Genomic DNA, 18788 nt, shown 5'->3' on the forward strand with positions numbered 1-18788 from the left:
CAACAATTCCTCCAGCTCCTGCTGTTTTTGGATACGAAGACAAATGTCATGTTCTACTCCCATCCATGACACCAATTTGCTATGTGGCCTTAGGCAAGCCACCTCACCTTTCTGGTTCAACAACCCCACCTGCCTCACTCACAGATATGTTTGAGGATTAGTCTACTTCTTCAAAGTCCAAGACAAGTGTTCCAAGGTGTACTTAAGAGCCATAAATGTGGATGGATAGTGCACTAGACTACTGAGCAGATTGCAGAAACAAGTTTAACGTACTCTAACTACTTTAGTCTTTGAACCTCAGTAACTTCTACATCCTACCATTTAGGTATGGCAATAGTCTATTCATCTTGTGCAGCAGAGGCGGAAGACATTTATACATTCAATGAACATTTTAATGCAGGTTGCAGTCAAAATCATTTGTATTTGCTATACCCAGCCCCCTTTGAAGCTGACCCTTCAAACCCTGAGTGGTAAGACGCTCCAGTGCATTTAGAAGCCTGCTTTGCATTTTCAGCCTTGACAATAGTTCTGTACTTGAAGTGATACTTGTACAGCTTCTCCTAGTCTCCTCACTGCCCAAATGTATGATCTTTAAAGGTTAATCCTACATCCCTCCACAAGAGAAGCGAATAGTCTCGCTTTGACAGCAGAAAAGATATTCCCCACAGCTATTAAACATGGAACAAAGTAGCGCTAGCTTACATGCTAGATGACAGTGGCCCTTTAGTGTAGAGTTTACACAGTGTTTGGGAACATTTTTATTTTGTACACGTGACAAGATTTTACACCAAGAATAGTCAGTTAAATAGTACAAATTTACATTCATGAGGAATGTTTTAAAAAAATTCAACTTAAAAAATCCTCCTCTGCCCATAACCCCCACAACACCCCCCTCAACATTTTACAGTGAAAAACTGAACAATCTAATTCACATTCCCTCCTCACCCCAGACAGGATGCTAGTTGAGTGCAGCTTACAGTTCATCTTTTACATCTGTGGAGTCCTGCAAAGATGAGAGAGAGATAAGTTTATGGTCTCAAAACAGTTTAAAAAGAGCTACTTAGAGTCATCTCAATTTATAGATCTTTGGACAAAGGATTTTTAGTCCCTTTTAAGAAGGGATTTTGTATCTGTTCACACCCATTTAACAACTGAAAGTGATCTTAAAGATCTGTCAATTGTCTAAGACCACCCTGTTTCTACAGGGGCTCCAGTTGTAAGCTTGTCCAACTGGAGGGGAAGATATGATCTATTTAATCTAGAACAATTAATTTTTAAAAAGCCTTCCAGGCCCTTTATACCAGAGCAGCAAAAAGGGCAAACCCCAACTTCTCCACTGTAGACCACCTTTGGAATGCAATTATGACTGTGGGCCATCTCTGCTCAGTTTGTAAGTCCCCCCCTTACCAACACTACCAATGCTGAGAAGTCTACTAGCTTTCTGGTCATGACTGTTGAGATCTTAACAGTAATTCAATAGTGTGGACTAGCAAGCCAAAACAGAATAGAGTTCCCTCCCATAGCATCACTGCAGCAGCTCAGAGTAGGTGTGGCAGGTAAATTTAAGCAGCTACAAGTCCAGATACAGGGAGCAGTTCTGTTATAAGTCATGTTTACCTCCTCACTAACCTACTCCTGGGCAAGTACTTCATTAAAAGCAGCCTTAGATTCTTGGGTACAATTAAGCAAAGCACCACCATGCAAACTCCAGCTTTACAGGTAAGAGATACAGGCTATAGGAGCCAACCACTTCAGGTAGGTGACTGAACACCAGGACCAATCTCCACAAGATTAGAACAGAGTTATTTAAATAGAAGAGGCCCTTCCCCAACCTAAACTCCTGGGAACCAATAATTTAGTCTGTTTGGTTCAATAACCCTTCCAGCTGGTCCTCAGAATTGGGAATGAAGCAGTAAAGAACTGCAGTACTGAAAGGAGAAGAGTCCCAGAACAACACAGCTTGTGACTCTCTACATTAAAATAGTTGCAGACATCTAAAAAAAACTAGGGTTACTTTAAATTCCATTTGTGGGTGTTCAGTAATCAACTTTAACCTTGAAACATGATCAACTGGAAATACAAACAGTTCCCAGTTTTATTAGAAAGTATAGCATTTTAATAAAATAACTTATTTCTGACCACAGATTCAGCAAAGTTCAGCCACTAGCTAAATAGTCCATCTCCAACAAGAAGTTATACTTCCCAGTCTGCTCTTCTGCACTTAAAGAAGTTAGTAGTTTCCTGTCTACTAGACTCAGGACAGGCATATACCAAGTGCCTTAGGGAAGTAGTCTTGCCTAAATCCCAGTTTAGATCGAGCCTTAGACTACAAAACGAAGCGATTTATCTCAGTCTCCTTTGACAAGTTCAGCAAGTAGCAGCTTGCTTGATGTCAAAGCATATCGTAACTCTTTGCTATACAGTGGAGTTCCACAAGTTTTATCTACACTATGCCTCAATGAAGCCATGTTTTGTTTGCTCCATGAAAAAACCCCCAAAACCTTCACTTTGAAATGTTACTTTCATTAGGTTTAGAAAAATCTAAATTAGAGACTGTAGTAATGAAGAGTTATTCTGAGAACTGACCTTCTCTGTTTCGCTCTCATCACCTTCAGCTTCTACTTCTTCCTCCTCATCTTGCTCTACTTCAGCTGTGTCTTCAGGTTCTTCTGGCTCCTCTTCCACCTTAGATAACATGAAATAAAGCTATTTGTTATTCCACCCTCAATAGATCAATTTGCTTATCTGTCTTAATGGTACACAGGATGTATGCAAGATTCAGTTGGAAGTTACTGTATGAACGGAGAATGAATGAGTTTTAGTGAAGCAAGGCAACAGATTTAATCACTTGATACATCTAGCTATTGGATGTTAAATGAAGTTGTACATAAAATGCAATGAACTGAACTGCTTTGGAATATCTTTTAGTTTTAAGATTCACTAGAGGTAGTGTAGTCTGGTAGATAGGACTGAAAATGGCCCAGAGGCTCACCTTTCTGGCCCATTCACCTGCCTTTGCACCACTCAGGTAGCAAGACCTGCCCATATACCCCAATGTGGATTTCTTTAAGTGTGGTAATTCCCCAGTGGGCACATCTCCATATAGCCACAAATTTGGGGGAAGATGAGTGTTGAGTAGAGCATACAAGCACACTGCACTGTCTTCAGCTGGTGCTGAGTCACATGGGGGGAAAGTGCCAAAATGACAGAACTTAAGAGCAGCTTTGGAATGTGGCCAGTAAATCAGAACTGGGTCATTAATGACCCACCTTTGTGTGCAGAGAAGCTGGATATACTGCAAGTTGATCTAGATGCTATAAACTAGGTCCCCAAACTGTTACTTGGAAAACCATCTACATAGTATTTTGGAGTGATCTTTCCAAGCCCAGGTTGACAGACTTGGGCTTGTGTTCTAAAAACAGCTGTATAGCCTCAACTTCAAAGCACCATCTAACTTCAATCTGTGGCTTATACAGCTTTTTTTGAAAACTAGCTGAAGCCCTGCTGGCAAGAACACTCACTCCAGAATGCTGTGTAGACAGACGCATATTCCCCCATACATGCACACCCCTCTTAAGTTGTCTTAAGTGGAAGTTTTGATTTTTATTTTTCAAGGTGCTTTGAAAATTAAGACCACTGAGCACCAAACGTTACCCAAAAGTGAAGGAAGCTCACCTTTGCATCAAGGTCAATGTTTAAACTTAAACGAAGCATTCTTTCTATTCTCTCTCCATATTCCTTCGTGTCTGGTAACATATAGCCTGATCTTATGGTCGCAGTTTCGAACAGAACTACCGCAAGATCTGCAACAGTTTTATCATCTTCATTTTCCTGATTTGGAAAATTAAGGAAGAGCCATTAATCAGGGTGCATGCAGCCAAACAGTTAATATAGCGTTGCTTTATAACGTCTGTTTACCTTGATGCGCCTGAGCATGTCCTTGATCAGCGGATGTCTAGGGTTAATTTCAAAGGTCTTCTTCTGACTAGCATAGTAACTACGAGAAGAAAATTACATTAGTAGCTAGCTTTTTAAAAACAGGAGTACCACTTTAGTTTGCCCTCTAATGTTTAAGGCTTGGCTTACTTTAGAATAGTACATAAGTTCAAGTTCTGGAAGACAACTAAGGTGCAGAAAGTCAGCTTTACATGTAATACTTAGTTTACACTGCTGTTCTGCTCTTTGATATGTGCAGATGCTTATTATCAATTAATTTGGTTATGCTTCAGTAGCATCAGTTTGTGAAGCTACAAGAGGGTTACAAACCAATAAACACTTTCAATGCTTAGACACTAGATGGATTCAGTCAGTTTGTTGTAGGCTTCCCTTTCTAAAAGGGTTTAATGTAACACTGTTGGATGCATTTATAAATATTTTCTGAATAATCTAGTCACCACTGTTGTGACAGACCACCTATTTACACTATTACTCCAATGCACAGAAAGTTCTGATTTGTCAAACAATTTAAACACTTAAGATAATCTGTCTTGAATAACTTAAAGATTAGGCCTGAGTTTTCAGAATCTGATCAGCTTGCTTTTACCATTAGTAAAAGAGCCTGGTCTAGAGCCTCACTATTGTTAACACTGCAAGGGAATGTCTGCATACAAGAGACTTACATATTTACAGGACTTTATGTGACTGGATCCCTTTAAATGAAGTCCTGTAAATATGTATAAAATTCAGTGATGAGTGTATACTTAAGTCCTTGTGAGATGAAAAATAGTTAAATGAGGATTATTTCTTATAGGTCCATCATCAATATTGAACACTGTTAGGCAAGTCATAAATGCATACTAACTGTGGCTCATATTTGTGGTGTTGGTAGACCATGATATACAGGTATGAAAGCTTACTTTGTGGAGATATCTTTCCCAGTCTGGTATGCCTGAGCCTTCATAATTCTTTCCATGTTGCCAGACCATCCATACTGACTAGCCACCAGTGCACATGGAGACTGAGTTAAGCGTTGAGACAACACTGCTTTTTCAATCTAGGGAAAAAAAGTAGAGATTGAGGGAACGTCTAATGAACAAGAGAAGTGTTTACCTATTTCATTATCTCTTCATTACTGCAATAAATTTGAGAGAGTTACAGTTCTCATCTTTGAGATCAAGTTAGTTTTTACTACAGTCCTATAGTATTTGTTATAAATACTTCAGAGGTGGCTTTGAGAGCTTTTCATTGGAAATCAGAGTCTTAATATCCTAATATCCTTATACTATACTATAATAATATCCTTAATACTAAATATTAGTATTTTTGTCTTCTAAAAGCCATTGAGAGGTGAGCAAAGTGCTTTTTAGAAAGCTATGTACATTCATATAGAAATGAAGTTTATGTCCCCAGGGGGACAAATAAATGAATGAAGTCTACTGCAAGGATGAGGATGTAAAATTAAAGGATTGTGTCTGTGTGCACGCACACAAAAAGAGACAGATGCAAAATAATGCTCCTGCGAACATAGAATTTGTACCTTCTCCTTTAACGCCTTGTCTTTCATCCAGGTTAAGAGTGGCTCAAATTCTTTTTCCAAAGCTTCCCGACTCTCCTTGGATTTGTCACTTTCATCAAATTTCACTCCTTCCTTAGCAACATTCTGGAATCTCTTGCCATCAAATTCTGGCAGAGCTTGAATACAGTATTCATCTACAGGTTCAGTCAAATAGATCACTTCATAACCCTTTTTCAGAAGACGTTCAACAAATGGTGAAGATTCAGCCTACAAAGACAAGTTAATTAGAAACAATTTTAATATTGCTTGACACTAAATTATTGAATTCCATTGCTGTATAGTTCAGCCAGTTGTGAAAATATTACCAGTGCCTGGCATTTAGGTTAATATGTTGCCTTGAACAGCAACAGTAGTACTACTACAGTACAAGCAACTACAATCATATGGGGCACACTAAGCATAGCCATTCTTTCCAGCAGTCACATCTTGAATTACAACTAGTTTGATCCCTAAACTCAGACTGGTTTGCTACTTGATTATTTTGCTTTACAGTAACTCACTTAGGCCTGGTCCCCACTAAGCCCCCACTTCGGACTAAGGTACGCAAATTCAGCTACGTTATTAACGTAGCTGAATTCGAAGTACCTTAGTCCGAACTTACCGCGGGTCCAGATGCGGCAGGGAGGCTCCCCCGTCGATGCCACGTACTCCTCTCGCCGAGCTGGAGTACCGGCGTCGACGGCGAGCACTTCTGGGATCGATTTATCGCGTCTGGTTAAGACGCGATAAAGCGATCCCAGAACATAGATTGCCTGCCGCCGGACCCTCTGGTAAGTGAAGACGTACCCTCTAAGTAGTCCAAGTTAACGTTGCTACATTGCTGATCAATTAGACAACATGCTTGTTTAAAGTTGCGCAATGCTCCCTTATAATGTTGTTTGGTAGCCACCTGCTTTGTCCACTGCTTGCAGGAAGAGCAGCCCGTTGCTGCTAACTGCTGGGGGCTTGGAACCAGGGTGGACCGGCAGCTGTCCCCATCAGCTCCCTTCTCCCCTAAGTTCCCTGTGGGGCAGCTGCCCAGCAGGCTATCAATTGCTGGCAGTTCAGCTGTCCCTCCTTCCACTGCCATATGCTGTTCCTGCCCTCTGCCTTGGAGCTGCTGTGCAGGAGGGGGGGCTAATGTCAGGGTGTCCCTCTGCCCTGCTCATCCCTTCTCCATATAGAGCAGGGTGGGGACAGGACAGAGAGCTTGCTGTTGCTGGCCGCAGCTACAGTCTCAACTGCCTGATCTACTTATAAAGGCAATGTACTTAGAGTGATGTCAGCGTACTTAAAGGGGCAATGCACATCTCTCCCCCACACACAGGGCATGCATCTCCCTGCCCTCCATTGGTGCTGCCTTGTTAACGTAGCCTCACACTATGTGTTAACCCTTGAGGGGTCAGAAGAATACTAGTTGATCATTTAGCAGTAACGCATTCCCTGGGAAGCTTCACCACCTCAACCAAGCTTCACAATCATTGCTGAGTACAGTATTAAGTTGTTTGTTTAGATCAATCTTTTATATATAGTTTTGTCTGGTGAAAAAAATTTCCCTGGAACCTAACCCCCCCTTCCCCCATTTACATTAATTCTTATGGAGAAATTGGATTTGCTTATCATTTTGCTCAAAGTTGCATTTTTCAGGAACACAACTACGCTGTTAAGTGAGGAGTTACTGTATAACACAAAGATTTTTATTCTTACCTCTTTTCTGTTGGACCCTGCCATGAAATAGATTTTGTCTTGTTTCTCCTTCATTCTCTCCACATACTGGTCCAGACTAGTAGTGTTACTTTCATGATGAGATGATTGGAAACGAAGAAGTTTAGCTAGACGGGTACGGTTGGAATGATCCTCAATCACTCCAAGTTTTATGTTAGTACCAAATTCTTTCCAAAATGTATCATTGTATTTTTCTTCAGCAATCTTCTTGATCATGTCAAGAGTTTTACGAACGAGCTTTTTCCTAATAACCTAAGAATTCCAGAGACAAAATAGCAAGTTCACCCACACTGTTACATAAACAGTGAGAACAACCAATCTTAAAGCTACTACAAAGAATGCTCCAACAGACAATCTGTCAAGTACTCCCTCGGTTCTCATGTTACTCTTCTGTAGCCATCTCCTTTTCATTTTCTTCCAGTGAAGATCTAATAAACTTTGAATTTGCAGCAAGAGTTTTCATGAATCATTCCATTTTGTATCTTCACTTTTAATTAAGTGAAATCAAGTTAAGCTTGTCGTCTTGCTTTTTTACTTTATTCCTTTTTAGATACAATAGGCTAGAAAGAATCTAGGCTAACTATGGCTAGTAGGGTATTTTGTGTTTCCCCATACTTGCTACAATCCTGTTACTTAACCAGGGAAGTAGATTTATCCACTCCTTGTGGTTAAGTAGCTTGTTAAATTATGTCTAAATAAATAAAGATACCTTTAGCAATTTATGCTGCTGGAGGGTTTCACGGGATACATTCAGAGGAAGATCATCAGAGTCCACCTAATTGGGGGGGGGGGGGGGGGGGGAAGAGGGGAAAAAAGGTGAATTTATGAAGTAGAAGCAACAGTAACTTAAGCCAACTCTGTTAAAAACTTAAAGATACTTACAACACCCTTGACAAAATTAAGATATTTAGGCATCATGTCATGGAAGTCATCAGTGATGAACACTCTCCGGACATACAACTGCATGATTTAAAAAAAAAAAGATTAGGAACGTTTGAAGGATGTTTAAGTTTATTCCAGCTTTCGGCATACTTATGTTTTTACCTTAATGTAATCACTCTTTTTGGATCCATATTCATCAAATAAGCCCCGTGGAGCTGTGGTGGGAATAAACAAGATAGACTTGAATGTTACTTCTCCTTCAGCAGTGAAGTGAATATAAGCCATAGGATCATCGTGTTCCTGTGGAAGGAAAGTTACTATTTAGTCAAGCTCTGGAAAGAAACACTGTGAGAAAGCTATTCTTGTGAGTTTGCACTTGTGGAAGGAACAGCTGGATCAGTGATCTAGAAATAATTCATGGAATAAATAAGTGCTGGTAACCTCTGCATAACTACCACTGATTTATTTATCCTTTAGAAAAATAATTTTATTTAACATCTTCCTTTCATTCTAGATTGCATGAAATGAGATTAAGGAGATCGGTCTCAATATTTAGTTGGCAAAGTCTTAAACCCCAGATTATGGTAGTTTACTTCCATGTTAAATAGCATGTAAACTGTAGTTCACTAATATAGTAGCGAGCAGCCTGGTTCTACCAAAAGAGGAAAGATAATTGAAATTGAAAAATTAAGCAATACACTAGTGTAAAGTAATAAGAGCCATTACACAACCACTAACATTTTCACTGGTATTTGCAAGGGGATGACGAAAGTAGGAGGTCTAATTTGCAAAGATTAATTCTCCATTGTATGATGGTGCAGAATTAATGTTCCCTGCAGAATTCCCCCCGAATTTAATTTCCACCAAGATGCTTCTCTTCCATTTGTGTTTCAAATAGATTAGTTAGGTGTACACAATGTCCTTGTGTACACATGACCCTAGTGGCACCACCCTCCATCTTGTATTCCTTGCCAGCCTGAATTCACATCCCCTCTGCTCCCATCACTAAATCCCTACCCAGCACTCCTACTCATACCTGGCATGGGGGCATCACTTCTGCAGATGAACGGGTGTTGGCTGGCAAACCATGTGCATGACTGAACACAAACAAACCCCTGCGTGCACACACACTGACTGTCCTGGGTCTCCCTTCCCCATGCTGGCACCTGCTACCTCACAACTACTGCTAACTCACCAACCCTCCCATCCCACTACGATGGCGTGACCCAAAAAACATACTATACACATGACAGACACACAAAGCAGTCCTTAAGGACACTATTGCCCTCTTAGGCCAGGTCATTACAATACTCTTGTATAATGACTGTTTAAATGAAATATTTAATTTCACTGAAACAGAACTGTCAAAGATGCATAAAGTTCTTTATTAATATGCCTAGAAACCTATTTCTCAAAAAACATTTTATGAATCTGTCATCTATTGTTACAGGCATACTTGCTGACAGGTATTTTGAAATAAATTGCCAAAATAAATTGAAAGTGGCATGACTATATATTGTGTTTTGACAAAATGTACAATATTTTAAACTTGTGCAGAAATTAGTATTTTGGTGCAGCATTTCCCCAAAAGTAAGAGATCATACCAACTATCCTCCCTACTACTTCTCACATTCCCTTCCCCATCCCCCTCAATCAGAACAAGGACCTTTACTAAAGATAAGTTTAGTGGTAGGTTTAAGGGTGTGGCCTTCCACATTGTCACCTCCCATACATTGCTTTAGACTGAGATTGTACTATACCAGAAGTGTACTATATTACCTTAGAAAATGATTTGTAAAAAGCTTTGTATTCATCTTCTTCAACCTCCTTAGATGGTCTCTGCCAAATTGGCTTGATATCATTCATAAGCTCCCAATCCCAGACAGTTTTTTCAACCTGTGCATTTAACAAAAAAAAAACAAAAACAAACCCAGTTCTACATTGTTCAACTCTTTTGCACATGCCTGAGATTTCTGCTATTGATGTATAAGTTACGGAAGAAAGTCACTGCTTCACGGAGGCATCTCAAGTTAAAAAGTTTACTTCTGTATTGTCAACCTTTGTACTGTTCTGCATGCAGAGTATTACTTCACCAAGTACTCAGTAGTGTACCAGGAGCATAGAGTTTGCATTATCTAGTGGCTAGCTGTTGATAAACTCCAACAGCTCAAGACTCTTGATCTGCTCTCAGAAACTTACTTGCAAATATAAGAAATACATTACAGTACACCTAGCCCTGGTCTCAAAGCCTCTTACAGAGAAATCCTTACGGAACTACCATTCACAAGGTACTACCAGTATTTCTGAACAGGAAGACATTTTCTGCTGTTTTGGCAATTGTTAGGATCAAAATATTGTGTATTAGAATTTTATTTTACTGTCTTGCTAACAGCAGATTTCTACTAACACCATACAGATGGGTAAACTTACTAGAAGGCACCATTGTTGCTAAAAATATATCATTCACATCTGGAAGATAAAGGAACATGGGACTGTAAACCAAGTTGTCTAGTGCTTTGAAGTGTATTAACGCCCCTCCCCCCTCCCCCCCCCCCAAAACCAAACCAAAAAACCATCACTCTCACTCACACACACGTGTACCTTTTTAGTTTTTGGCTTTTTCTCCTCTTCCTCCTCCTCAACAGCAGCTTCATCATCGGTTTCCTCTTTTTCTTTTTCCTCCTCCTCTTCAATGGGCTCTTCTACAGTCTCAGTCTGTGGAAACACTTAGATGTAAGTCTACTTTGCTTCAGAAGGATCTGGTCAAACAGCCTTTCCTTGGTTGGCACACTCATGAAACAATGACTTATGATTGATAGTTAAGGGGCTTAGATTTTCAAATCTAGTCACCATTGGACTACAAAAAGCTGTTATTTTAAATGAATGAGTAACTCTAGAACAGGTCAACTGCCATGCTTTAAGATAAACCATGTAGCATTCTGATTATTAGTAGTATGTAATAATTCACTCTGAATAGCAACAGATGTGAGTGGGGCTGCAGCAGAAACAAGCTTGCCTAAGTTGATTTTCAACCACTAGTCTGAATTTTGTACTAACACTAAAGACTAAACAGAGGCATACACAAAATCAGAATGTGAACCTTCAGTGAGGCCCCAAAACAATACCCTGGTGAGAAGCCCCAGAAACTACAGGCAGCAGGTACTTATTTCCACCATGATGCATTCTCTGCTTGAGACTTCCACCTTTTGGTTTTGCTTCTTGCTATTAGATATGCAGGGCCACCCTGTAGCTTCTTGAAAGGAGAAGTAGCAGTTATTTCTCCTCCCTCCCCCCAAGTTGTGGAGGTGGAGGGATAGGTCCCTGACTTATCCCTTCACCTGTCTCGAGTCATCTTCATATGGATTCCAATTTCCTCAGCTACTGCTCAGCTTTTACAAGTAGTGTGAAGTTGCCATAAGTTCTCCCATTCCCCAGGTTTGAAGGGCAGTGAAGCTGACCAGCATCTTGTCAGTTCTGCTGCTTTGGAAAAGTCTATTTGGAGAAGCACTACCAGCCAAACAAGAACCAATAGTTTGAAACCATGAGGATAAGTGCTTTCATAGAATGCTTAAGTGCTGTAGAACAGCCAGCTCAGGAAATTTTGTGATGAACGAGGGCCCCCTATTGGGAAATGGATTTTTCAAGCCTTTGAAACTTGTGCTGTATATATAATGAATGTAATTAGTTAAGAGTTAGAGCTATTTACCTTGCTGCTCCACACATATATGGGGAAGTTAATGAACTGTGAATATTTCTTGACTAGATTTTTAATTGTATCCAGCTCAAGATAGTCAGATGCCTCCTCCTTCAAGACAAGGCTGAAGAAGACAGTACAAGCATTAGACAGGCTAGTATTTCAATGCAGTTTTACTTATCTGAATCTATTCATAAGTATTTTGAAAAATATAGTGCATCAGAACACAAATAGGGGACAGCCTTGGGAAAGTTCCAACGGAATTGGGACAAACAGTCTACTCTGCTCCTTTGCTGTCCTGTCTTTTTCCAGAGGAAAAGCAGTACCATTACAGCCGTTCCAATTATGGAAGCCCAAAGCAGACCAGAACAGGTTTAGAAAACTGCACTTAAAGACAAATCAGATTAGCACAATCTAAATCATTGTTTGAAACCAATTCTACATCATTTACTAGACACCAAGCCAGTCCCAGAGCATAACTGAAATTGGCTGCTCAGAGGGATTTTTATTGTCAGGTAGTTTGGCCTCATTTAAGAGTAACTACTATATTTAGCACTGGTTTCATTTTTTTCCATCACATTAAGTTGTGGAAAGTCTTCCTAGCAGTACATGCAACTCAAGCCATCAGGACTAGAAAGGTGTTTCTTAGTGAAATCTGAAATGTACTAAGTGAACAGCAAAAAGGTAGAGACATTAATCATGCAGTTTCAATTTTTATAAGTCAGTAGCAGACAAATTTAAGATTTAACTTGTCTACAGCACTTGAAGTTAATGGAAAGTTTGAAAAAACTGAGAATGGCATGTTTCTCTTTGTGGTCCTTGCTACTCAAATTTGATAAGTCTCAGATAGGAAAAGCAAGCCAACTGCATTAGCAGAAAGGACAGCCAACACAGTAGCCAGTTATGTCACAGCAGTACGAGTTCAGAGATCAGCTCTGAAGGGATCATTTGTTAATGCACAGTGTAGAGAATAACCTATATTAGAGCTTAACAAAGTTTTGTCAATGTGTCCCCAGAAATTGACTGCAGCTATTAAAGTATTTAAGTTTGCAGGCAGTTCATTTGTTTCTTCCAGGCCACTCTCCTCCATTATTAAGTCCACTTAAGAAAAAAAAAACACTAGCAGTTTAGCTAGAGTACTGAAGTATGTACTTTTTCAGGTAATGTAGCTGAACTAAAAAAATTCCAACTTCGTAAAACTAGAAATCAAGCATACTTGTTAATATCTTGTCACATCCATAAGCTATGCAAGAAAGTGAAAAATTGGCAAAAAACCTGAACACCTTTAGTCAGTAGTTATTTTCAAGTCCCTATACCACGGCTTTGATTCAGGAAGTCATTCCTATTCAGGAAAAGCACTTATTCCAGGTTAAGGACACTATAAATGAAGAGTTGCATGCACAGGATTCATAGTTAGTGTCCTACCACATTCATGGCCATGAAATCTGCTCTTGTGTGCTTTTACCCTATATACCCTGTGAAATCAGCATAGTGGAGACCCAAGTTTCTCAACAAGGAGTTGCAAGGTTATTTTAGCAAGGGGAATCATGGTATTGCCACCCTTACTTCTGCTCTGCCTTCAGAGCTGGGCTCCTGGCCAGCAGCTGCTGCTCTCCAGCTGCCCAGCTCTGGTACTGCTACCCTCCTACAGGGACTTTGCAACCCCCCCCCCCCACCAACTCCTTGTTGAATCAGGAGCCCTACAATTACAACAATGACATTTCAGATTTAAATAGCTGAAATCATAAAATGTATGATTTTTAAAATCCTATGACTGAAATTGACCAAAATGGACCATGAATTTGGTAGGGCCCTATTCATAATGCAGAGAACAGATAACATGCTAATGAGCAATGTATACATCAACAGTTTAATAAGCTTTTTTGGGGGATCAGCTGCAATACTTACGTTATGGTGGTGCCTCTACCTAAGGAGTTTCCTCTGGGGTCATCAATCACTGAGAATTCATTTGAATCAGATTCCCAAATGTGTTGAGTATCATTGTTGTGCTTTGATGTAACAATAACTCTGTCTGCTACAAGGAAGGCAGAATAGAAGCCAACACCAAACTGGCCAATCAACTCAGATGTTGACTGACTATCTTCTGGCATTTCAGTAATCTTGTTTAAGAATTCACTTGTACCAGACTTGGCAATGGTACCCAAGTTTTTAATTAATTCTTCCTTGGTCATGCCAATACCGGTGTCTGTAACATGAAGCATGTTCTTCTCTTTATCGCACTAGAAAATGAATGAGGTAAATTCAGTTAAATGTCACTTGAAGACAGCATGCATTGCATCTTGTTAAAGTTGAAAGTTACAGGTGAGATGTTACAGTAACTGAAGATTCTTCATGAAGAAAGTCTGCTATGCAAAAATCTGGCTAGAGTATGGATTCACATTAAAGCAATAAGGGAAGACACTCTTGCTGAAGCAATCCAGTGGTTCAGCCACTCTCCACTGAAAGTGGAACACTTCAGAGGCAGCCATAAATGCTTGCTATAACACTAAGACAAGGCATTTGAGGATTTTATGGTCAAACTAACAGTAGGGTACCAAGGTTTTAGTCTAAGTTTACAGACTGGGATAGGCAGAATGTTAAATACAAATTTGAGGCTTGGGCAAGGAGAAGTGAAGAAGTATTTTCCAATGGAGGGGCGTGGGGTGGGTGGAAGAATCAACAGATTACTGTTAGTAGCTAGCAGCTCTTACCTTTATTTTAATAGTGAGTTCTTCATTACCAGCAAGGGCATTTTCATCAGTCAGTGATAATAGCCTTATCTTATCTAGAGCATCAGAAGCATTTGAAATCAATTCTCTCAGGAAAATCTGAAATGAAATGTATTGGGATGATAAACTTTATGCTAGAACTATACATGCTGACATTGTCTAGATAAACATACTGCTTACCTCCTTGTTTTTGTATAAAGAATTGATAATGAGTTTCATCATTCTGTTAACTTCAGCTTGGAATGCAAACTTCTCAGATTTTTCTCTGATTTCTTTTATCTGGGACGCATTTAAGCCATCTAATTGAATAGCTTCCTCCTCTCTGTGGAGACAAAGTTAGATCTTTTATTAGGCCTTATTCAGTTAATATGCAGTTAGTCCAGTGACAGGAACAAGTGAATTTGTGGTTATAGCAACAGATAGATCTTGGGATACTATGACATTCCACAAACCATGACATCAGGATGACAGTTTAGAACTGCAAGATTCGATTTTGACTATGGAACACTAAGTGTGAAAACTACTGGGAAAGTCTGATAACAGGTGAGTGCACTAGATGTTTTAAAAGCTGGACCTCTCTACTATTCAGCAAAAATCCTACCACAGTCCCCGGTCTAAAGGCCCCACTCTGAAGTTACAATAGACAATAACCTCTATGCTACAGAAGGGAAGGCATACAACTGAGAGGTTATTTCAAGTGTACTGCATGTGTTTGCCACAAGCCAGTGTACTTGTACTGACCCCTTTCACACTGCAAGTGCGACTCCCCCCCCCCAATAAATTAAAAACACTTGTTTGTATATTTTACACCATTATAAATGGTGGAGGCAAAGCGGTGTTTGGGGTGGAGGCTGACAGCTCGTGACCCCCATGTAATAACCTCATGACCACCTGTGGGGTCCCGACCCTCAGTTTGAGAATCCCTGCCCTATGGAGTATCAGCAAAAAGAAGGAAGCTGACTGGTACTAAAGGAAGTAAATGACAGATACCAATCTGTGTGACTTCAAACATGTAACAAAGCAATCTGGCTACCATTTCACTCAGATATTATGTTTTACTTACCATTTATCTGCTTTTAAGAGGACTTAATATAAAACCACAAACATGGGCAATTTGCTTTTTTAAAAAAGTAAAGGGACTGAAGAGTCCAGAGCTCGTTTCCCTGAAACAGCGGCTCTCTACCTTTCCAGACTACTGTAGCCCTTTCAGGAGTCTGATTTGTCTTGCATTCCTCCAGCTTTCACCTCATTTAAAAATTAATTGCTTTCAATGTCTGATTTTTGTAAGACAAAAGTGTCACAGCCACTATTACTGAAAAATTGCTCACTTACCATATAATTATAAAATAAATCAATTGAATATAAATATTGTACTTGCATTTCAGTGTATAGTATCTAGAGTCATGGTATGAAATTTTAGTTTGTATGGACTTTGCTGGGGCTTTTTATGTAGCCTGTTGTAAAACTGGGCAAATAGCTAGATGATTCGATGTACCCCCTGTACCTCTGTTTACCCCCAAGGGTACATGTACCCCTGGTTGAGAACCACTGCCCTGAAAGACTCTACATTAGAAACACAAACCGCTCCCCCATCACAATACTGACGCCTTGGCCAGCGAGGAGGAGGAGGCAGTCACCAGCACGTGGAGCTCACAGCTCTTTCCAGCATTATAGGTACAAACCTCTGAACAACTTCGTCATCGGTCCGAGAGCCCTCTCGGCTTTTACCCAGGTCATCTTCTACTGTACCATCCACGTCCAGCTCCTCCGCTCTAGCCGATGCTGGGGGAGAAGGCAGGGGGCGTTAGAGAACTGCCCCACCGCGCGGAGCCGCCGCCCCCCTTCCGAGGGGCCTTCCGCGCCCTGCACTGCGAAGGAGGCGCCTGTCAGGACCCCGCCGCGGGCGACACGGGGAGGGAGGAGGGAAGGTTTCCGAGCTGCAGCCCCAGCGCCATGACGGGTCGGGTAGTGCAGGGAGCTCCGGCCAGCGCGCCCTGGAAGGGGAACCATCCCTCCCCCCCGCCCCCCCATAACGCCGCAGCGGGAGGCGGCCCCGTCCCCACCACGGGGCGCAGCGCGAGGCAGCGCCTCGAGAATCAGGCCCCGGCCCCTGAGGGGAAGAGCCAGCGCGGACCCCGCCAGCCTCCGGGGAGGCGGAGCCGGACTACGAGCGGTTCTCCCCGCTCGCCCCGGAGCAGATCCCCTTCCCCGGGCTCAAACAGCCCCGCGCCCCTACTCCTGAGGGTCCCGGCCCCTCCCTCTCATTCACCGGGCGGAGGCCGCGCAGGCCCAGGCCACCTGCCCCAACCGCTCCTCGCCAGAAGCTTCTAGAACCCGCGGGCGGGCGAGCGACTCACAGGCTAGCACCAGGACACACAGAAGAGCGAGTCCCCACAGCGGCTTCATGGCGGTGTCAGTGCGGACCCAGGAGAGAACAATCAGCCCCTGCCCCGCGACTCGAGCTCAGCCGAACGGCGCTATCGCTGAATCGCCCAAACCACCAGCCAGGTAAGCCCGCCTCCCCCCAGCCTTATCACTGTCCGGCACGCGGGGCGGGGAAAGGCGCTCAGCACGCCACCAATCAGAGCGCACCACGCCAAACACAGAGCCAATGAAGAGCCCCGAGGGGTGGGGCGGAGTCCGGTCCTTGCCAATCAGAGCCTTCCATGTGCGGCTTCCTGCGGCCAGAGCGTGGCTGCCTCTGATTGGTCATTGGTAGGAAGAGTCGGCCAATCATTTTTAATAGCTAGTTTAATCTGCCTGCTTTTATTTATTTATTTAAATTAAGTACTCGGAAATGTTTGACTCCGCGGCCATGTGGTTCACCCACGAATGAGATCCGTGTCTAAAGCGATAAAAGTCTCCACATGGCCGGATCAATCCAAACCATTTCCGGGGCGCCCAGAATGTTTGCCCAGAGACAGTTACTACGGCAACGTTTACTTCCGGCAGGTACAACCTCTGCGGAGGCAGCTACAGAGGAGTGGGTGAGAAGTGAGTGACGGAGGCCAATCCGATCTCCGGAATCGCGCGGGGCTGCTGGCAAACAGCGCTGCCGCTGGATGAGGGCAGGGCAAGGGAAGGTGCTCCCGCCATAGGGAATGTGGGCTGGGGAGCAGGCTCCCCCATACCTCTTAGACCACAACTCCCAGCATGCAGCGCTCCGCGGTATTGCGTGCCGGGACTTGCGTACTGGCGCCGCATTGGATGAGGGGAATCGTAGGTCTTACGTTTTCGGTGAGCTGAGGGCGCGCTGCATGCTGGGAGGTGCTTTGCATGCGGGGAGTTGTAGTTCTACGTCATAGTGCCTGCGTGTCTTCCCCATGGGCCGGCACCACGCCCCTTGCTTGCTGGTAGCTGTAGCCTCTGCCTTGTCGTTGACTCTGGTACGTGGCTGGAGGCGAGGGCCGACCCGCAGCGCTGGTTGCTCTGGCTGGGTCATAGTGGCCACGCCCCCAACCTCTGCAGTAGTTTAGGGCCAGATTTTTAAAGGTATTTAGGCACCTAAAGATGGTAAAAGTGTCCCTAGGCACCAGCTGCATCATTGGGCTCCAAGATCCCTTTGAAAATGTGCTCCTGACATCTGCCATCCCAAAGCAGTGACGTTCCTGCAGCCACCACCGCCGCAGCCCCTGCCTTTTGCACCCTATGTGTCTAGGGTTACCAATTTTGGTGGGACATATTCGTGGAGGTTTCATCATATGACATAAACTTTAATGTTTAATTTCTAGAGACTCCAGGACACCTGGAGGGTGGCCCGCTCTACCTGTGCACTCGGTGTAGCAGCTGGCTCCATGTAGGGTGACCAGACAGCAGGTGTGAAAAATCAGGACAGGGGGTGGGGGGTAATAGAAGCCTATATAAGAAAAAGACCCCAAAATCAGGACTGTCCCTATAAAATCGGGACATCTGGTCACCCTAGCTGCATGTGACAGGAGTCATCATCATAGTAGGAGTCTCGCATAAGCTTGAATGCGTGTGAACCCTGTACACCCCCTCCCCACTTTAATCCTGCTCTGGGCCGAAAAGTGCTAGACAACACTGTAGGGTTGTCAGCTGTCTAATTGCACAAACCCAAAGACACTTGCCCCGCCCGTCCCCCAAGGCCAAGCCCCTGTCCTGCCCCTTCTCTGAGGCCACGCCCCCAGTCACTCCATCCCCCCTCCCTCCATCACTTGCTCTCTTCCACCCTCACTCACTTTCATCAGGCTGGGCCAGAGGGTTGGGGTACGGGAGGTGGTGCAGGCTCTGGGAAGGAGTTTGG

General features: G+C 42.8%; 1 protein-coding gene across 1 annotated transcript; it reads right to left on the bottom strand.

The window, feature by feature from the left end:
* Window positions 1-745: 745 nt before the first annotated feature.
* HSP90B1 (heat shock protein 90 beta family member 1) lies at window positions 746-17125 on the bottom strand. The gene is made up of 18 exons (XM_005310719.3): window positions 16882-17125; window positions 16207-16306; window positions 14705-14846; window positions 14507-14623; window positions 13704-14035; window positions 11808-11919; window positions 10703-10816; window positions 9881-9997; window positions 8264-8401; window positions 8102-8179; window positions 7929-7994; window positions 7202-7471; window positions 5477-5722; window positions 4857-4993; window positions 3919-3997; window positions 3676-3831; window positions 2587-2685; window positions 746-1003 (listed from the first exon to the last, which is right to left on the bottom strand). Exons 1-18 carry the CDS (start codon window positions 16928-16930, stop codon window positions 974-976), a joined length of 2382 nt encoding a protein of 793 aa, XP_005310776.1. The 5' UTR covers window positions 16931-17125; the 3' UTR covers window positions 746-973.
* Between the last annotated feature and the right edge of the window lie 1663 nt (window positions 17126-18788).

This window comes from Chrysemys picta, chromosome 1 (assembly GCF_011386835.1).
Source record: "Chrysemys picta bellii isolate R12L10 chromosome 1, ASM1138683v2, whole genome shotgun sequence".
NCBI lineage: Eukaryota > Metazoa > Chordata > Testudines > Emydidae > Chrysemys > Chrysemys picta.

Bases quoted from the DNA above. Each gene is read 5' to 3' on its own strand.
- HSP90B1 (XM_005310719.3), bottom strand. From the start codon at position 16,930: ATGAAGCCGCTGTGGGGACTCGCTCTTCTGTGTGTCCTGGTGCTAGCC. The intron at 3,998-4,856 runs GTAAGCTTTCAT...TTCTTCTCGTAG, and splicing joins GGGAAAGATATCTCCACAAA to TTACTATGCTAGTCAGAAGA. The intron at 1,004-2,586 runs GTCAGTTCTCAG...TCATCTTTGCAG, and splicing joins ATGAGAGCGAAACAGAGAAG to GACTCCACAGATGTAAAAGA.